This window comes from Wasmannia auropunctata, unplaced genomic scaffold (assembly GCF_000956235.1).
Source record: "Wasmannia auropunctata unplaced genomic scaffold, wasmannia.A_1.0 LD336101.1, whole genome shotgun sequence".
NCBI classification, from domain to species: Eukaryota; Metazoa; Arthropoda; class Insecta; order Hymenoptera; family Formicidae; genus Wasmannia; species Wasmannia auropunctata.
In genome coordinates, this window is record NW_012026789.1 from 3,867,145 (window position 1) to 3,887,477 (window position 20,333).

The window sequence follows — 20,333 nt, forward strand, 5'->3', positions numbered from 1 at the left end:
GATAAAACGAGTCCGATTGTGTGCCTCATCCCAGCATACCCATATTCTTCTCCTCGTACGATATTTTTTCAAATGAATGAGGTTTGTATATGAATTATGAGGAGATGCACATTGTTGCAATGTAAAATTTACTTTGGGAGAAACCATCCGAAAAAATTGATAAAAAATGAAAAGACAGGTGTAATCGTAGATCTCATTCATTCTCATACTATATACAATGATATAAAATATAATTTGCATTATGACTGAACCAACGAAGAGCTTACTTTTTATTTGACTTGACAATTCTTTATATCTTTAACTAATTTAGGATAAACTTTAAACTTGAAGGAATAATCGATAAGCATAATTTCATAATCAAATCTGCCAAATCTAATTTAATTATTATTAATGGCCGATACAAAGTGTTTGTCACTATTTAATTATTAATTTTCCGTTTTCCTTATATCTCTAAATATTTTCTTAACTAAGTTTAATTGATACTTTCCATTATCCACTTAAATATACGAAATAAGAAGCTAATATTTAAAAAATTAGATTTCTTAGAGAAACCTATTCAACAAGCACATGCCCGAAAAATTGAGCTTATCATACTTTTTGCCTTAGGTGGCAACGCCGTTGAAAAATACCTCGCGCGTTTACGATTAAATATTTATAATGAACCACGTTGTATTCGTCATATCGAGTCTCTCGGCCGGGAAACTCGCCGCGAGGAAACTCTATTATAACGTCGTCTTTATTTATGTGTTATTAAAACTTATGGCATAACTTCCGTTTCCTTTCTTAATCTGTCCACGAGGAAACTGTCACGGCGTCTCATGTTGTCCTGCGCATCGCCAGTATTTTTCACTCCAAAAATTAATTTACATCCGCGGTGCGTAAAGAATTATTTCTTGGAAAATTTGACAGTTCGAGATGAGAATGCAACGCAACGGTTTAACTCTTTTGTTTCTTATCGCAAGAGATATCAATTTGCAAATTCCTCACATATAAAATTGAAAACAATGTAGAAAAATAATGTAAGTTTATAATTATACCGATGCATAGGTCATATCGCTTGTGTTATAATAAATATATAATAAAAATTGCCTTTTATTATACAAATACACAATGGTTACGTTTAATGTACTTTCAAATGTATTGAAACAAGAAAATTTCACAGTATTTCACTCAATTTCTAAATATTAACAAATGTAAGGTCTAAATATGTCACATTTTATTCCACTTCATTCACTGTGTCTCTTAACAACACATTGACGATACACATAGCGATAGTGTCAACTTGTTAATCAATTCCTCTTAAGTTTTACCGACGTTGTCTATATTTTGTTGTTTACATCTATATTTTGACATATATCTATCGCGACACGTGTACAACTCACTAAAAATTTGCTATTTCACAACATCTGTACGTCCGAAAAGGTCCATCTGTCGCTGATGAATTTTTACTCGAGGAGCATTTCGAGCGCGAAATGCAATTAAAAAAGTTCACGACGCGGCGAAAACTGGCTTTGTTTTTTTTTCCCCCCTCGCCACTTTCACGTCGGGACACAGCGAGAGAGAGCGGTCACTCGGTTTGCGAGCTACTGACCACTCGCAGTTGCATCCGCTGCACGAGATGCATTCACACACACACACACCGGGCCATCTCGTCGCACACTGCACCAACGAGCACGCGAAGTTTCCCCACCGACGGGACGAACGCATTTTCGCAATTGGATGTTCGAATCCGGTCGGCCCACCTTCAACTACGTGCGAAGCTTATTCTCGAAAACTTACTCGAGTGAAAAAAAAAATACCACGAGTTAAAAAAAAAATGATAGAAGACGACTAGTTCCGTTGATTTTACAGTGAAAATATTCAAAAATGTTAAACATGTAAATGCAAATCAAATCTAAGATTTTCGATAAAACTGTTTCATTAAAAGTTATACTTATCGATGTTAAAGATAGATTATGTCAGTTGGAGGTGTTGCTTTTAATATCAACTCTGGTCTCTACACATGATTAATTGCTGTTTTACTTTTATCATATCTCGCGATCTTACGTTGCGATAATAACTTTAACCTTAGTTCTTCACAAGACAAGTATTTTGTGGTACTTGGTCTACTTGCACTTTTAGAACTTCATGCGCCGTGGTGCTATAATATCAAAATTATCGCCTGCTTTTATCACAACTTCTTTTATGCAAAGCTCTTTGATCAATTTGCCAATTTTTTGAAGAAATGCGTAGATGAAGAAGATGATAACAATTGTAAGACATTCTATATTAGTCAGTGAAGCAATAAGAACGTAATCAAGTCACGTAATAGCATATAATATTTTAGAAATAAATAAACTATTTTTGAAAAACACTAAATTAAAGTCATCGACTATCACGCTGCATACAAACCTAACGGGGGGGGGGGGAAGTGACTTGCTACTCGCGGTTACCAGTTATTCCTAGTTCTATACTTTAGCTTCGCCGTCTAAATACACCGATGACACGGACCGATGCTTCCCGCGTCGCGTACTTTTTTTCAACCGAAACGCAGAGTAGTCCCGTAACGACTAGTGGACCTCTCTCACCCTTTGCCTCGTTCTCCGAATAAATTCTCTGTCTCTCTCTCTTTCGCTTTGGCCGCACTCGCCCCACCTTCCGCCCCATGAATCTCTCAAGGCTCGAACAAAGGGCCCAAATAAATACAAATAGCGCTTTCGAACAATGGTGCAGGCCTCCGCCTATGGCGTTGTCTATGCGGCCCTCTCCTCTCGCACCTTGTCTCGTCTCGACTCGTTCGCCGTTTTACGTTTCGTGTGACCGTGTCGAGAGACAGGGAGAGAAAGAGAGAGAGAAAGGAAGAGATTTTTCGAGAACGACCCACGTGCAAAACGGAGTATCAGGCACGATGGGTCCCCGCGCCATAATTGGCTTTGCCTCGGCGTATCGGCCTCGCATTATGCCGTCGCGCGCATTAGCATATTCGCCTGAAGATCTCTTTCGTCACGCGCATAATCGGTAAGTATGCTCTTCGAAGGGATGCTGGATCGCGCTGCTAGCTTCGACTTCGCGAGAAATGCCGGATGTTGTCGGGATTTTTTAATTGGCATCCATGACTGCTGCCAATACGAGTACAAATTTCGCTCGCTCCATTTCTTGCAACGTACGAAATTTTCAGATTTTTTAATGCTGGATTTTTAGATACTGTTTATGAAATTGATAAACACAGCAATTCTTATGAAAATATAAATAGAAATGATAGAAAGATAACAAGAGAAGAAGACCAACGAAAGTAGTTAAAGATGTACACTTACAATTGGAAATAATATCAAAAGCATAAAAGAGCATAGAAAACTGCAGGTATCTTGATTTCTTTAATGACTTAAAAAATATCCAACAACTTTGTTTATTATTTATCTTATTGTTAGACAAAATTTTTATTAATACGGTAGTTATGTTTTATGTTAATTTATTTCGCAGAATTTATCGGGCGAATTCCTCTGTGCTTTTGTTTTTTTTCCCATGCGGCGTTTTTTCTTCTCTTTTATGCAGATTAGATACGGGTATGGGATTACAGTTCCAGGGCGGCTGCACTTTTGCCAGTCAGGGCTGGTTTTGAATAATTCCCTTAGAACCCACTGACACGGTGTCACCTGGATGAATGAAATGCGAACGAGAGAGAGCAGAGAAAATTGTGAATTATAAAGAGTCTGCGCTCTAGAACAATATTTACATTCGCTGTAACCCGGATGACAAAATTATTAATAAGAATTTTCAATTAATTTATTCTATTGTCTTGCCGCATCGAACTGTCTTAAAATTTCAACATTTTGTTAACTGATTTCTTCTGCTAAATAATATATAATCTGCTAAATAATATATACAATATTTTTGTTTAGAGATTCACTATTCATTAAAAAAGATTCAAATAAAAAAGAATTGGATAAAAGAATATATTAATCTGTGTCTAAAGGAATCATGTTTTCCAAGGTTAAATACAATTTACCTATTTATTTATTAACAAAAAGAACATTTCTTAATTAAGGAAATAATCGCATAAGCTTAACATAATTCATATTTCTCGAGAGAAAAAGAGAGAAAAAAGGAGAGACATTTTAAAAAACAAGAAATTTGAAAAAGTCTTAATTAGTCTTTATCTCGTCTTGTTTTCTCAACTCGTAAAATCCACCATCTGAGACGATCGCGTATCCGCGAGATGAAGTGTAAGAGGGCAAAAGTAAATAAGTGGAGGTGTTACATTACGAGGCGAGAGAGTCCTGTTGTAAAATTTCCGGGCGGGACGGAGTCGGCGGGACGGAAGGTCGCACCCGTTTTTTAATTCGAGGTCAATGACGCTCGAGGGAGACTTAAAACTTGGGCTAACGATGGGTCTGTTGACCCCCAAGATTTTTTACTCGGCTGTAGGATGAAATCGGACCACCCTGTCATTAGCATACAAAAGTCGGGCTGCGGGCCGAGCGAGCGGCCCGTACGGCGCGGCGGTTAACGACAATCATTACTTGGGAGGCTGGCGACTCGTAAACTCTCTCCTCTTTCCCTGCGGTTGTTCTTTAACGTTCGCCCCTTAATCGCGCGACCGCACTTCCGTATTCACCTTGCCCGCTTCATGTTAATTCCGGCGATATCGTTTGTCGTCCGGCTAAATCGACCTCCAACAAAGTGTTCAATGCGCTCGGAAAATTTTGTGCTTCTCATTATATCTTTCACAAAAAAAATTAACAAAAAGAAAATAGAGTTAAGAAATAGTTTGAAAAATATTCTATCTTTCTAATTTTACAAATGCGCAATACAATACTCTTTTATTCCAATTAGACATTTCATGTATAATATTGTATTTAAAAAATTGTTTTATTACGAAGAAAGTTTATGTTGATCGATTATAATATATAAAAAAAAGTAATAATAATATTTATTAGTGTCAACGATATTAAATACGCGTTTAATAAAAAGACCCAGACCGAGCAGGCTGTACGGGTGCTCGCGTCTTCCGCTTCAGTCAATCGTTTCAAACTGGTATGTGCAAAAAAAGAACATATATCCGCGACTACATCGAAGCTCGTTGTGTGCCGTGTCCACAATAGACACGTCTTGAGAACAGCCTCAGGAAACGCCATAATCGTGGGAGAAGGAAGACGTTCGTTTTTTTTGGGGGGGGGGGAGCACTCCCGCGTTTTTGTCTTCACCGGCAGCTGAAAGGGTTGCGCGCAACGTCAGAGGAAGGAGGGAGGGAGGGAGGGAGGAAGGAAGGGCGAGAAAGAGCGAGAGATGCTGAGTGAGAGAGGAGAGACCGAGACGAGACGGAAGCTGTTGAGACGTGTGGGAAACTGGCCCAAGGTATGCAAATCTGAGACTCGTGGAACGAAGATCGGCAAAGAGGGTAGGGGGCTACTTTCGCTGCCAAAAAAAAAAGCAGCAACCTTCATATCGGCATTGTGCCCGCGTCCCACAGTGGACCAGTGGTACCGATCTTATGTAAATCGCCGCAGCGCGATCAAAGACTCGTCACGTCCCTTCTTCATGTCTGCCTTGTAATCTACGAATCTCTGAAAGGTTCGCGATGCTTTAGATAATACTGAAACATCATAATTGCAATGAGGGACGATTGTGCGATCATGTGAGAGAAATTTGAATGATATCTATATATGTTACAATATTGTACCACTTATGGTTGCTATAATCGAAATTGACTTGATTTTAATCTAATGAAGATATATACATTTTAAGCAATTAATAGTAGAAAATGTGTTTAATGTTATGTCTTTATTTCACAAATAGTTGTAATTACAAATCAGTGATCAGTACAATTCTATATTGCGCGCTTATGCGTGCGACTCTAATCAAATTAATAAGTACAAATAATTATACTTATGATTGATTGTGAATTCCATTACTGGTTTCAATCTCTACTAAGATCCTCTTCAATTGGTGGCCTTTGGCGGACTTTATTTGACAAACCGTAAGAAAGGGAATTAAAGGATAAAAGGAAAGAATAAAAGGTTACATTCTTTTTTTAAGAATTATTGTTGCTCTTCGTCTTGATAAATCAGTTTGATATCTATTTCCGAGCCCAGTCGTTCGCGAAGTTGATCGAGAACGTCGACTTGAATTTGATCAACGTTTTCGAGAGGAGTGTAATCATCCTCACTGGATCTGCAATTAAAAATTATTTAATCACAAACATAGTCGATAAAATAAACTTACCTTAGTCCTTCTACCTAGACTTTGATAAAATATTGTGTGATTGCATATCACCACTTCAAATCACTTTGTAACAACTTTTTTCATCTTTTGTCAAATAATAACTTTTTTCTAATTTAAAATAATTTACGATTTATTCAAGAAATCGATTTTGGAGAGAGGCAAGATTTATATTTATCAAAACGCTCGGCAATTAATTGCTAGTACAAAAAAGCAAAATAAAAAAGAGGAAAAGAAAAGAACCGCATAAAAGTAGATTATTAAAAGAGTCGTACTTTCTATTTACTCTCGCTTTCACTTTTCTCCATTCTTCTACTTTCTCTATTTTCACATTTTCGCTGATTTAATGTTTCTTCTATTTGCTGCCTCACCCTCCATAAATTTTTGTCGCTGATTGTTTAATCACCGTTTGGCAAACTACGAGAGAAACTGCAAACTGTCCAGAGACGATATCCGGCAACATTTCCGCGTCTCCCCCGGAAACTAATGTGCTGAAATGGGGGTTGGGAACAGCGAAGGGTGGAAGCAAGTCGAATGGGGTGGAATCGATTTTTTTTCAGCTTCTGCCGGAAGTTTGAGCAGAATCTCCGTACATTCGTTGCCAGATGGCGCCAAGTCACTTATACTTCAAAGTTCATTAATTTTACATATATATATAATAGCTAAAATATATTCAAATAAAAAAATATATTTATCCTATTAATTGCAATTTAAGATGTCCGTATTAATTACTGTTAGAAAAAAATTATTTAAAAAAACAGCTAGTATAAAATATAAAAAAATAATGTATTTTTCGATAAAATACACATATTTTTTTTGAAATAATAATTGTTGTTATTAGAGTTCTGTCTCTAGCGCTTATTTTATTACCTGAGAAAGATATTCTTTTCAAATTTCGTAAAATTATTAATATTAATCGATACAACTTCCCGTAAAAGTTTGTTTTCTAATTTGTCTAGACATATATTTTCATGTATACAATTCTTTTCACATCTACTTCTTCATTCTTCTTTCACATCTACATCTTATGACTTGACTTGACTATTTTAATTATTCATATATTTTTTTCAGTCATAAAATTAGTGCAATCATATACATCGTTTCGGCAAATCCATAAAAAAAGCTGTGTATATTTTTAAAATAATCTTCTGATTTTTTTTCCAGACACATCATAATTAACATAAAAAAATATTGTATAATGTTATCGTCATAAATAAATTTCTCGCATTTAGAAATTTTGTTTATAACAAAATTATATTGCAATAACATATTCAATCAATAATTTTGAAAGTTGAACAAAAGCGTTGTCACTATTCATTTTAATGTTTAGAGAAGTGACGAGGCAAAGATGAGAGAGGAAGGAATATGTAGCATTTACTTCAGGAAATCGAAGGTAGGGACATCTAGCTATGATAAACGAAAGTTGGATGGTTTGATTTCATGCACCCCTATGTGAAACCCACCCCTGTCTATCTGGAGGGTGGGGCTTAACGGTATACCCACGATCCTGAACCCACCCCTCGGACAGCCCCGCCGTGTCGTCCCTATATAAGCCGCCCTTCTTCTCTATTTCGTGCCCTCCCAGCATCTTCTTCCGCGCCATCTGCGGTATTGCGGGCTTCGGTTCCGCGCGTATGCAAAAGCGGGACAATATAATTTCAGTCGTTTGCAACCGTAAATTAAAGCCAATTTACACAACCCGAACTTTTAATTGTCGGTATATGTATGCAGGAGACGTTGCCTACCGCGATCGCTAATTTTGGTCCTCCACCTTTAAGCGGTGCAACAACCCTCTTACCGCAAAACGATTCTTGCACGCTCAACTACATCTGCTAATTTATCAAACGTGCAATTATTTTCGGCTTGTATTACTAACGAGCGTATGTGATATCAATCTTTAATAGCATGACGTAAAATTTAATCTCAGTCATTAATCCAATTTTATCATAGTAATTTTTAATAATGGCAAAATTTTACAAAATTTACACAAAATTAAATTCATTTCGTATTTAAAGGAAGATTTTTGTGCATAGATCATTATCATTATACATTATTAATCGTAAAATATTAATAAAGAAAAATTAACTAAAGATATTAAAATATCTCTTATTATATTATTTTTGCATTTTTGTCTTGTATAATATTTTACTGCAAAAACAAATGTAATTTATTTGGTAAACTTGTAAATTTTTAACAACGGAAAAGATTGTATATTGAAAAAGCGACATACCTGGCTATAGTGACGATTGTCGGAGACGTAGGAAGAGCCGCCAAAAATAATCTGAACGTTCCGTTGATCAAGCGATCGAGATCATTGGGTTCTGTCACATGCTCGGGTAGAACTGTATCATCTATAGTGCAACCTGCATTGTACACTAGCATCCAATCGATTTCCGGGTCTCTGTAGACGCTGGTCACTTCTTGAAAAAGTCGATCGACGGTTTCATACCTGAAAATTGCAAAGCATGATTGTATTAGCATAATTATTTAAAAAAAATCAAGCAAACTTGATCTTAAAAATTAAATAGCACTATAAATTATAATCGTAAATCTCATGTTTTTGGCAAGTACTTCTGTCATGTATATTTCTGCACTTGTTTTATTTAGTTTACATTTATAAGACACATTAAATGTCGATTTGTCAAACTAAATAAAGATGATAATTTTATTGAATCAGGCGAAAGTAATTATTAGCTAGAACCAGCCAAATAAATCAGATGTATTAAGAGATTAGTTGTGGATGAATTAATGAGTAAATATTTATCAAAAGCTTTTGTTAAAAAACATTCAATGACAAAAGCGCTTCATTTACGAAAAGGTCGATTGCATAGGTAATTTGTAAACTTTATCGCGGACGCGCGTAACGACGGGCAAAGGCAGGCGGAGGACAAAGGTGAACGATGGAAAGTTTATAATACCCCAACGATAGCACGTGGCTGCAAAAGTTGAGGTATTTCCTGAAGGCACGCGACGAAAGTTAACACGGCCACAAGAACGGTTCCGGGTGCTCGTAATTTGTACTTCTCCGTTCCTCTACAAACGCGCTCTTTATCTTCCTCCCTCTAGGGGGACTCCCTTATACCGCCCTCTGCTTTTACTCTTATCTGATCACAAGTTTTCCTCGTTTTCTGCAGCTGCAATTCCTCGGCGCGATCGGACGATACCTCCGTTGACAAGCAGGGGCCGATCATCTGTTTTTTATTTAGATTACCGATAATGATATCATTGGGGATGACGATGCGAGAATCGCGATGGCGGGCCATCGTAAACCTGCTTCGTAATAGAACGTTTTTAAGCGTGCTGCGATACTCGCGTAGACTGTTATCATCATTAGCGTTTCGTGGATATACAAGACATTCTAGTTGTCACATCTACAAATTAAGTTTTAGAAAAACAGATTGAGATAAAATCCTATTCTTCATTTTTTTTACAGAACTGTAGTTGATACTTAACATTGGAAATTCTAAAATTGCGAATAAAATATGAAATACGAAAACTTTTAATGATAAAATTTACTGCAAATTGGAAAAGAGATAAAAAAAATACGTATTAATATTCGATGAGAATTGAAGAACAAATTTCCAAGTCTAGACACGCGTATCGATACAGAATTTCGATAACAGAGACTCGAAGGTGTCTTTTAGAGAGCGCGGAATACGAACCGCCGCGCGACCGACCGTAAATTAGACGATGCACGCACCGGAAGGTGAGGAGACACTCTTGATATTAATAACGGAAACGCACGCAGGCCCTCCACGCTGTATCATTTCACCGCTGATGCACGCGGCCGAGCGCATAATTTTCGAATTAAGTTAAGCGGTCTTGGGTTTAGGTGATCACGGTATACCGAACGTCCGTTCGTAATAGGTGTAATTGGTGAGAAGATATTCTTTTCCTTTCCTTTTTCCCTTCCCTTTTATACGGCGGTACCAGGTGCGGCGGCCCAGCAAGCGGCGCGCTCCTCAGTCGCTAACGCGTCAACTGTTTATAAGAGGAGGCCATCGTCGGGGCCTTTCTCGCCCACTTTTTCCTCGCTGAATATTAATTATTCCTCTGGAAGTCGCACCTGCCCTAGCCGCCTCTGGGCCGGACACACGTGAGCCCGCTTCTTCGTATCTATCACAGCTCGTGATTCCCACCGCAGATTATCCTGACAGTTGGGTAACAATGCCGGCTAACGATCGATCTCGAGGGAAACGAGAACAGCGTCTTCGTACGTGCAACTTCGTGCGAACAACCGCTGCAAATGATTCACTCTTGCGGCAACCGCTACTACCTGTATACCTCTTGGAGTCTCGCGAAGGTACTACAGATAGTTTGCTTAGAGCATGAAATATAAATGATCAAATATTTGGGTATTATGAAATGTACATTTATTAGCGAAACAAAATATTACCTATTATATTTGTAAAATGTAATTCTTCATATAATAATTAATCTAATAATAACATATATCTGTTTACAACATGATCTAAGGGGGAATAATCCAAAGAAGAAATAGTTCTGCGTATGTCTTATCCATTTAATATAATATCGATAAATATTATTAAATTGTTAATAAAATCAGAAATGCAATCTCTGATAAATATGACATAAACTGATTAACACTCGTACATTTACGAAAAAGATAAAATGTATAAAATGAAAATATGACGTACAATTTTTTTACAATGCTGGACAAATAATAAATGGAGTTGGGTATATCATTTGTCATGCATTTTATTGTTATACGAATATTATTTATGCAATTAAAACGTATCATTAAAAACTTGACCGAGACAAGGTATGATCGATGACGTTTAGCTATCGTTGATAGGTATAATTATAGATGAGTTATTATTCTCATCACACAGGAATATGTTTTAATGACGTGTGTTTCGTGAACATTTAATCTTAAGAAGCGAGATTGTATCGTTAGCGCGCTCCATTAAGAACCTCAAGATTCGAGAAATCACTAGGTTTACAGCCCTATGATTTTCCTCGCGTAATTCAAATTTAATGCCCGCAATTTAGGGCGCACAGAAATTGCAGATAATTGTGGAAATCAGATCTTCGTGAGATGCCAGGTGCATCGTATAGAAAGTGTAAGTATATAGTTTTACTCTCAATGTGATGACGATACGTACCAATTGTAAAATCTACTTGAAAATAAATTTATTAACTTTAAGAAACAATTATAAATATGCAATGAACTCTGATAAAAAATTTTATGAAACCAATTTTTTAATTAATCCAATTTTTCTACAAAATTTTCAGAGAAATCAAATTACAAAAATATTTTATAATGGAGATAAAAGAATTTTTGTACAATAAATATAATAGATAATAAAGCTTTGATTCCAAGTTGATTTTGTTCTAATAGAGATTTATTTGGAGCCTATTTATTAAGAAATTTAATGCTAACATTAAATTGTGACAAATGATAATCACCCTTGACATTTTTTTAGGGAAACATCGACATCAAACTTGTTTAACCCTCTGAGATATTTTTCAACATTATCTATATGACACTATGTCGTTAATTGTGAAATAAACCACATAGTGTCAGATATTTGCGTATTGCTATTGTGTATTTCATTCTCAAGATTTTGCGAAAATGAGAAAAAAATACACAGGAAGTCGGATGTGGTGAATCATGATTTGTTACGTGTATGAAATATTTTCTTTTTCGTCCTTTATATTACTGACGGTAGTCGCGCGAAACGATATCGAGCGGTAGGGTATTATCCGCGTGCTGTCACGGCTACAATTATATACGGCGGCAAAAACGATCGCGAGATCTCTTTGGACCCTTTTTTTTTTGCACTTATTCCAGGAAGCAGATGTCACGAGAGACCAGCACCAACGCATCCGCCTTTATCTGTACGATTCATATTTTTCGACGTGTGACCGACCGGTTTTGTTATTTTCCACTTCCCTTCCCCTCCCCCCTCTCTCTCTCTCTCTCTCTCTCTCGTTCTCTTTTTTTGTAACACAAGCTACTATGTCCTCGTACAATGAGTGCGAGCAAGAGAAAGAGGACGAGAGAGGAAGGAAGCGAGATACTACTGGTCCACGCTGTCCCGACGAATGAGTTAACGGACAATGGCGGTCCACGTTGAAAAAATAAAGGAAAGAGGAACGTTGAACGAGGGGAGGGGGCCCTCATTACGAAGGGCGCCCCCGGTGTGTTTGTCGATAAGGGGGCCTATATGCAAATGGCCGTCCGTCGTCGGGCGCGGCGGAAAGAAAAAGTTTCCCTCTCTCGCCTGCTGCCTCTCCCCGTCTCTCTTTCTCTCTCCTTTTCTCTATCTGCTCCCGATGCCACTTCTCTCGGTTGCAGGAATAATGCCCTCCGACAGTACGCTCAAGCAGGGACGTAAGGGGGAGGGTGGGGAGGATAGGGGGGGTATAATGTATCGTAATCAGATGATCAATTATTAAGAGCGCGGCAAAAAAACAACGAGGGTTGACGTACGAGCGACAGGACAGGAACGTATCCGGATGCGAGGGGCCTTCGTCCTTTTCTGCCTCCGCGATCCACCTCGGGATCTCTCCCCGAGGCGACCGACATTCGATACGCGTTTTAAGGTTTCATTAGAGAGAATCGCGAGACGCGGGCTCGCACGTTATCTTATCGTGAGCAGCATATCGCCAGAATAAAATATACACACTCATTATTGTGAATGTTTTTAATGTTTGTGTGAACTATCGCGGATTTTACAAGATAATCATCCGCGACAGTTTGTATATGACAAGTATAATAACTGTATAATTCTTATTGGAAAAATATTTATGCCATTAAATAAATTGAACAATAAAATGCATCTCTAAAACATTACTTTTCAAAATAAAAACTGTTTCGATGAATTTAAAACATTTTTCTCTTTTTCTCTATTCGATATCAAATTAATAGCTTTGATTTTATAACAAACATTTTTTATCTTGTATATTATTAGGATTATTAGTGAAGTAAGTTATTAGAAATTTAAGTAATTATTTTTGTACATGTTTTTCTACAGATTTTACGATCAATTTAGAATAAAAAAACTCTAAAAAAATTAAATATATTGTTGTATGAAGAAGAGGAAGTTATTACCCAGCGATTTTGCATAGTAAATAAAATCGCCTTCTTCGATCTTTCCTCCGGCCTGATCTAACACCGAACTTGTTTTACATGAATGTTTGCCGAGCGTTAAAAAAATGCATCGATATCGTGTTACCGATCTATAATGGATATAGACCCAGCTGCGTTCACGCGTGTGATCGAAGGCAAACGTTTATTATGCGTGACCCGAAATTTCCGTTATCTATTACCATATGCTCTGAGATGATAATGACGTGGAGACTGTTTTTAGGCGCGTATTATGTATCAGTAATCTATACCAGAATGTTTCTTTTTAGACAAATGCATAGATAATACTTGGATTACATTATAAATTACAAAAATATCAACTAGTGTACACGTAAATATTTTACACTAATCAATACTTTTATCTCAAGTAGTATATTATAAACAATTCTCAATTAAATTTATAAATTAAAGAAAAATAGAATGCACTATATTTAATTTAATTAAGAATGACTAGACAGCATATTTACTATTTATTTTATGTTAATTTAGCAGTACTTATTTTAATGTGCCCATTTAATAGAATGACATTCATTTGTACGGATATTATTATATATGCTAATACAAAGTATTTTAGATAAGATGTTAAAATAATTCTTAATACGTATCTCTTGATATATATATTAAGAATTATTTTAACATTTCTGTCTATAATGAATATTTTATACATTATTAATACAATAAATATCGCAAATAAGATAAGATTTAATTATAAACGATAAGTGATAAACAGCCGACAACGAAGATACTTGAATTGGCGTCTGTTCTAACTGCTAGTCCAGTTAAGTAGCACCCATTACTGATATTGGAAGCTTCAATCGCTCTGTTAATGTCAGGCGAATACCTGTCAGGTGACACGTGCCATTCGGAACACGATAATTTGGCGCGTACTCGCAGGTAGAACGGGACGGTGTATGGGGACCGTAGCAGGTACACATCTATATCGAGAAACGATCCTAAGGGGCCGCCCCATGCCACCAATCAATAGATATTCATCCCCATCGAACGGTCCGGATGTATTGTCGATACTGGGTGCATTCAGCTGCATTGTGGTACAGGCAGGTTGCACTGTTGCCACTGATGTGCCGCGGCAGAAAGTTAAAAAGACCATTGACATCGTGTCAAGCACAGGTCAATCTTTTTTGTTGCTACGATTTGTCTTGCACGAGATTCACTCGAAAATGTATTAATCTTGACAGACAATATTTTCGGACAGATCGTACTCTGGCAACAAAAGAGATCTTTTTTATGTTACCTATAGTTCAGAAATTATAAGAAAATCAATTTCGCATAAATTTGCTGACGAACTCTAGAGAACCCGATTTACACATAAAATTTTATTAAAGGTAATATTCCTCATTCTGTTACAAAATAAATAAAATATAATAAAAATTGAAAAAATATTAATATCTATAGTTCACTTTTAATATTGCAGATCTTTTCATAATGTCATCAAAAATAAGTTTGTTATATATTTATCTTTTCTTCATACTTCTCTCTAAATCTCATAGAGTGGTTTCGCCTAATATAATATATTAGAGTGATTGCGATTGTCACTCTAATTTGAGTGAATGCGGATGATGCTCACACTAAGATCGATTGATAAAATAACTCTTATACCAGAGTGAAATTTCCCACTCAAAAGTATAGAGTGGCGTAATTCACTTCTATGGATACTGATCTCCGCACTCGAAAAGAGTGCATTTTTATTCACGTGGAGTGCTATTTTGCACCAATTATAGAGGACAATTTTACTTTTCGTCACGCTTAAAATTGAGGCATTTTGGTTCAATTTTCACTCTTAGAGTTTTAGAGAGTTGACTTAAATAAATCTCTAATTAAATGTATTTATCCATTCGGTATAAACATTTAATTGGAATTAAACAACGATTCCTGCGAGAGATCGTGGCGTCTGGTAAGTGTAAAGGGTTCCGTTTATACAGGGCTTCAATTCCTTCGTGAATTATTGACTCGTTTGCACGAACATCCGGGTCTTGTAACGGTATTCCAGCCGAACCCTTCCCCCATGGAGACTTCTAATTAATTAACGGTCGAATTCAGTCACAATTGCGAGTGCGTGCGAAGCTAAAATCAGTGGTGTTGTAACAGCGTGCTGGGGCAGCGGAAAGAGGAGAAAGGGAGTAAGACGATGGGGGTCGGTTTCAGCGCGACGCCGCGCAGTCACGCTGCGCGAAAATTTGCATACGTGTTCCGGATTTAATTAGGTTACGAAACCGGGTCGAAGTTCACACACTTCATTAGAAATTCCGGTGGCCCGTTTCGTTCCGATGCGATCCTGCTCTATCCGTTCTTCTTCCCAGGTTACGCCCCTTCCTCTGTACGTTTTTCTCATCATCTTTTTGCTTATCCCATTTATTTTCATCTAGTTTTTCGTGAACTTCTATTCGATTAAAAGTAATCATTATTCCATAAATAAGTAATAAGTAAACCGTTATTGAAAAAAATTATTTAAATTATTTATTTATCTGCGATTAATGATAATATCAATTATAATAATTCAATATAATAATTTGTCATACATTGCTAAAAAAAAGATTATTATTAAAAAGTGGAAGCTTCACACAAAGGAAAATTTTTCAAATAAAAGAAAATTTAAATTCACGTTAAAAAAATTCTTTAAATTGTGGTTTGTCATCGTGGAGACACAAAGCGCAGTTGTGAATTGCATCTGAAATATTTGTTGAGAATCGCATGCGGTAGGAACATGATATGTCGACTGATACATTTGTGAGACATAGTTCAGCTACCATTACAGATTTACATGAAAACAGCCCCTTCTAATTATAAAGCTTGCGGATTACTCGGGCAAGGGGAGAGATGTTGCTCTCGGGAAGGTGAAATAATCAAGTTAACCCCCCCTCTTCACTCTCTCTCTCTCTCTCTCTCTCTCTCTCTATGGGGCCTTATGCAAATTCGACCCTGCTACTGTATCAGCATCAGCTGTCTTAAAAGAAGTTTGCGACGTCGGCCGGAACAGGAAGTGAAAGATCTCACGCTGTCTAATTAATTCATTTTCGTTAATGGAGGGGTATTTATTACTCATCGTCTTTGTTAACACTGCTAAAATTACGACCAAGTTTTTTCTCTTCCTCTTCGCGTTATATTATACACATATTATATATCTTATTTGTTATTATTATTATATATCATATACTTTTTCTCTTTTCAGTCATTACCCAAACAATCTCTTCTCTTATAATCCAAAGAAAAGAGCACAGGAGTATTAATTATTTAATAAAATTTTCCGACAAAAAGATATTAAAATATCTTCCAGTTTATATAATAGCTGCTCTTTATCTACAGATAATTACAAATTATTAATTGCGAATTATCTACAGATAATTGCGAAAATATTTTAAAGATTTTGTAAGATTTTGTAAGAAAGTGACTTCTACAAAATATATTTTAGAAAGAAAAATTAATATCGTGTAAATCAATTTCATCTTTACATTTTGAGTCTAACAAGTTCGGGAAATTATCAAGCTTTTCTCGATATCCTCTCACGGGACGACTAAATAGACAAAAGTTTTAATTGATCTATCGGAGTATGAAGTAGATAGAAATCCTCGTTTCCAAATTAACAATTAGCGCAACGGCAAAGACTCTTCGATCAGCGATTCGCTTCGTAATTGCGTACAATCAGCGGTTTCTGGAGGAGCGAACGGCTTAACGAACTTCCCTTTTGTCGCTCTGTGCGCGGTCGATTATGATTCGAGAACCAGACAGGGGCCGGACGTAATAACAGTTTTAAAAAACTCTTGAATATTACTTACCATCGGCATGAACCTACCGATCGTGATTCGTCGGTGCAAATCGCGATTTAATAGTGTCAAGGAGCGACGGTGCGCGGCGGGAGGACGGGCGTTTTGCTCCTCCAGGAATTTTATCGGGAACCGTAATCCTACGGGATGGTATGGGGCGGCAGTCGAGTCCTTTAATAACGTAATTAGCCTGAAGGATCTAGAAATTTCTGTGGCGGATCGGGAATAAATTAATGCAATTATCCTTGTGCGCTCCGCGATGGTCGTGACTTGGTGGGACGGAAGGGATGGAGGAAGTTCCTCGCTCCTTTCGTCTCTTTTCTTCCGCGATACGGCGGAAACGGTATTTTGTCTCCGACATCCTGGCCGGATATTTATATTCGCTCTTGCTCGCTGCTTGATCTTTTATGCTATGCTCAGGTTCATGATCATAATTTTTGTCTGTCAAACAAAACGGTAAATTATAATATAGAATATGAAAAAAAAAAACGAAATTGTTTTCCTCATCTCTGTACATTCATGTGTCACTTTTATAAATATAAATATATATGATGAGGAAAATCTTTTTTACTACTGCTATGTTCTATACATATTTTTTAAAATAAAAATACGCAAAATGTATTATTGTTTAGCAAGTCATTCAATTTAACATTTTTCCTCCTAACAGTTTAAATCTCGATTCTCAAGATTGCTCCAGCTGAGAATAGGTCCGCAGCATTCAATGCTCGGTGAGTGGTTGCTCTTTAATATGCTAAATATCTCACCGTTTCTCTTTCCCTGAGGCAAGCAAAGGTACGCAAATGCACGACGTGCAATTACTCATCTTCGGCTGTTATTAAAGAGAATTAAGGTCGTGCACGTTGGGTCCCGTGCGCGGATCACGGAGATCCGGAAGGTTTTATGTCTTTTCGCGGATGTCGGCCCGACTGCGACGTGACCTCGCACGAATTATCGGGCCCGCATGTCGAGAAAGAATTCTCCCGCGTATGCGCATACGTGTCACAAAAAAAGAAATAAGGAGAACGAAGGGAGCGGAGGGTATATTGTCGCTCGAAGGGTTTCATCTTCCGCCGTGCTTTCGTAAACGTAGTATACGGTTTGAATTCTCGGGCACGGCCGCGAGTAAGTATGCAAATTAAATAACAAGCCGAAACCGTAACTGAACAATCTCGACTCCTCTGCACCATGCTCTCAAATTTTATACATTATTATTTTATCCTTTTTTATTTTATGTTGGATAAAATTAATACAAAAAAAATGTTTGAATGTACAAAAACTATATTTTAAAAATATATTTTGTATATTTTATAAGCGTTTGTTTGTTAGTGAAAGTATTATCGTATAGATCTGTCATTATTAAGGGTTGCAGTTAAACATAGAAAAAAGCAATATAATTAATATTGGTTTACATTAATATAATTTTCATTATAAATAATTTTTTTAACCTCTTAAAATTTATAAAAATTACGAATTTTATAAAAATAATTACATATTTTAATAGTAATACTATACATGCTTAATATTAAATATTATATCAACAATGCTTGTGTGTCGTGATAAGCAAGAGAGAAATTTTGGGAGATTACTATCTTGTGTGCTCACGGGGAAGACCTGAAGAAGACCGATGCGACCGTGTCTCGACGGTGCTCGCACAAGGGGCCCATTACGCGAGCCGGCCCCGGGAAAAGAAAAAAAACGACACATTGTGATGCGACGTATGCGTAAGGGGTCGCGTCGCGGGACTAGAACAAAGCGTCGCGATAAAAACTGGGCATGAATCCGGGCCCCTGAGAAGGAGACAGCGAAGGGGAGGAAAGAGCGGACCAGTGGGGGCCTCACGCTTTCGAACCTGCTCGTGTACTTTCAGTACGGCACGCGTGTTCGAACCGCGATTCCGCTTCTTCTCCTCGCTCTGCTCTCGTGCTATTAATTCGCAAATTTTACGATAACTGTCACGGTCTGTAAACAGCGCGAAGACCACGAGATGTTAAAGTGCTGAGAACTATCAAGTTTATGCTGTGCTATGTGTGATAATTATTATTAGATTGATAAAAGTGTGAACTTTATTGTATCTTACGGAGTGATATAATATTTTACATGACAATTTAAAAAGTTGATATTTATACAGCTACTAGAATAAAAATCAGTTATACATTTGTGTAGAAACATCATTTGAGGAAGTTTGTTAGTATAGATTGATTATTAATTGTTTTATTGATGGTATACGCTAATGATATACATATTATCATTACAATATCTCTTTTAAGCGCATTAGCATGTGAATTAAGCACATATTTAGCGTTTAATATGATGATATTATGTTTAATACCGGCTTGCCAATTGTTAATGTTATGAATGAGTGCTATTATATCGGTGATTGCACTATTCCAGATATAGAAGTAACGAGCATTATGTAAAACCCATCCCTATTTGTGAGGGGGAAAACAGGGAAGGATAATTAGATTTTCCAAAATAGGCACGCGATGGAAAACGATTGTTTCTGTTCAATGCATGCGCTATCACAATTAAAAGCTTCTAAAAGACATATAAATCTATCTATCTATCTATCTTTATTTTAATATATAAATATTATATTTTAAATATAATTTACATTTTTTTAAATATATGCACAATAAAAAAAGTTTTAATTAATTCTTTTTCAACGGATTAAAATGATAATAATTATACCATATCTTACGTGTGTGAAGTGTAATTAGAAAAAATTTTAAACCAACGTATTTTTTAACGCAAAACAAAAATGTGGTAAAAGAACATCATAAACAATGTTATAATAATAATTCTGCAGATAGTTTCAAACAATCTTATAATAGTTCCAATTTTCTATATTCATATTTGACATTCGAAAAAATACATATTTCTTGAAATTTACATAAATATATTTTTCTGCTTTAATATTGGAAAAAAATATTGAACTACTCGTGCATTATACCTCTTCGTAAAATTATTTTACTGAAAATCTCGTTCACATTGGATATCGAGCGATTTACATAGACTTATAGCGTACGGCGTATCCACCTGGGTACGGAAAGAAGAAGAAGATCCCCTACGAGGATATTGCGGAGTGGGAGAGCGAGACGAGGGTGGCCGCGTATGGATTCGCCTTGAGCTATTCCGAGGGCGAAGTTAGGATGGTTTGGAAATGATGAAAAAGCTTCTTGCGTCACTGTCAGCCGCCGCCGGTCCGTATTACCTCCCCTTCCCCTTCCTGTCTCTTCCCCCCC

The 20,333-nt window shown here is 36.7% G+C and overlaps 1 protein-coding gene across 3 annotated transcripts in view; it reads right to left on the reverse strand.

Moving 5' to 3' along the window:
• Positions 1-5,741: 5,741 nt before the first annotated feature.
• Positions 5,742-20,333, reverse strand: part of LOC105459858 (UPF0489 protein C5orf22 homolog) — a 595,978-nt gene continuing 581,386 nt past the window's right edge. For all 3 annotated transcript variants that reach the window (XM_011706191.1, XM_011706200.1, XM_011706205.1), the window contains exons 7-8: positions 8,429-8,647; positions 5,742-6,150 (exon numbers count right to left, since the gene is read on the reverse strand). In XM_011706191.1, coding sequence (XP_011704493.1) covers positions 6,018-6,150; positions 8,429-8,647 — 352 coding nt within the window. In that variant the 3' untranslated portion in view covers positions 5,742-6,017. The remainder of the gene's footprint in view (positions 6,151-8,428; positions 8,648-20,333) is intronic.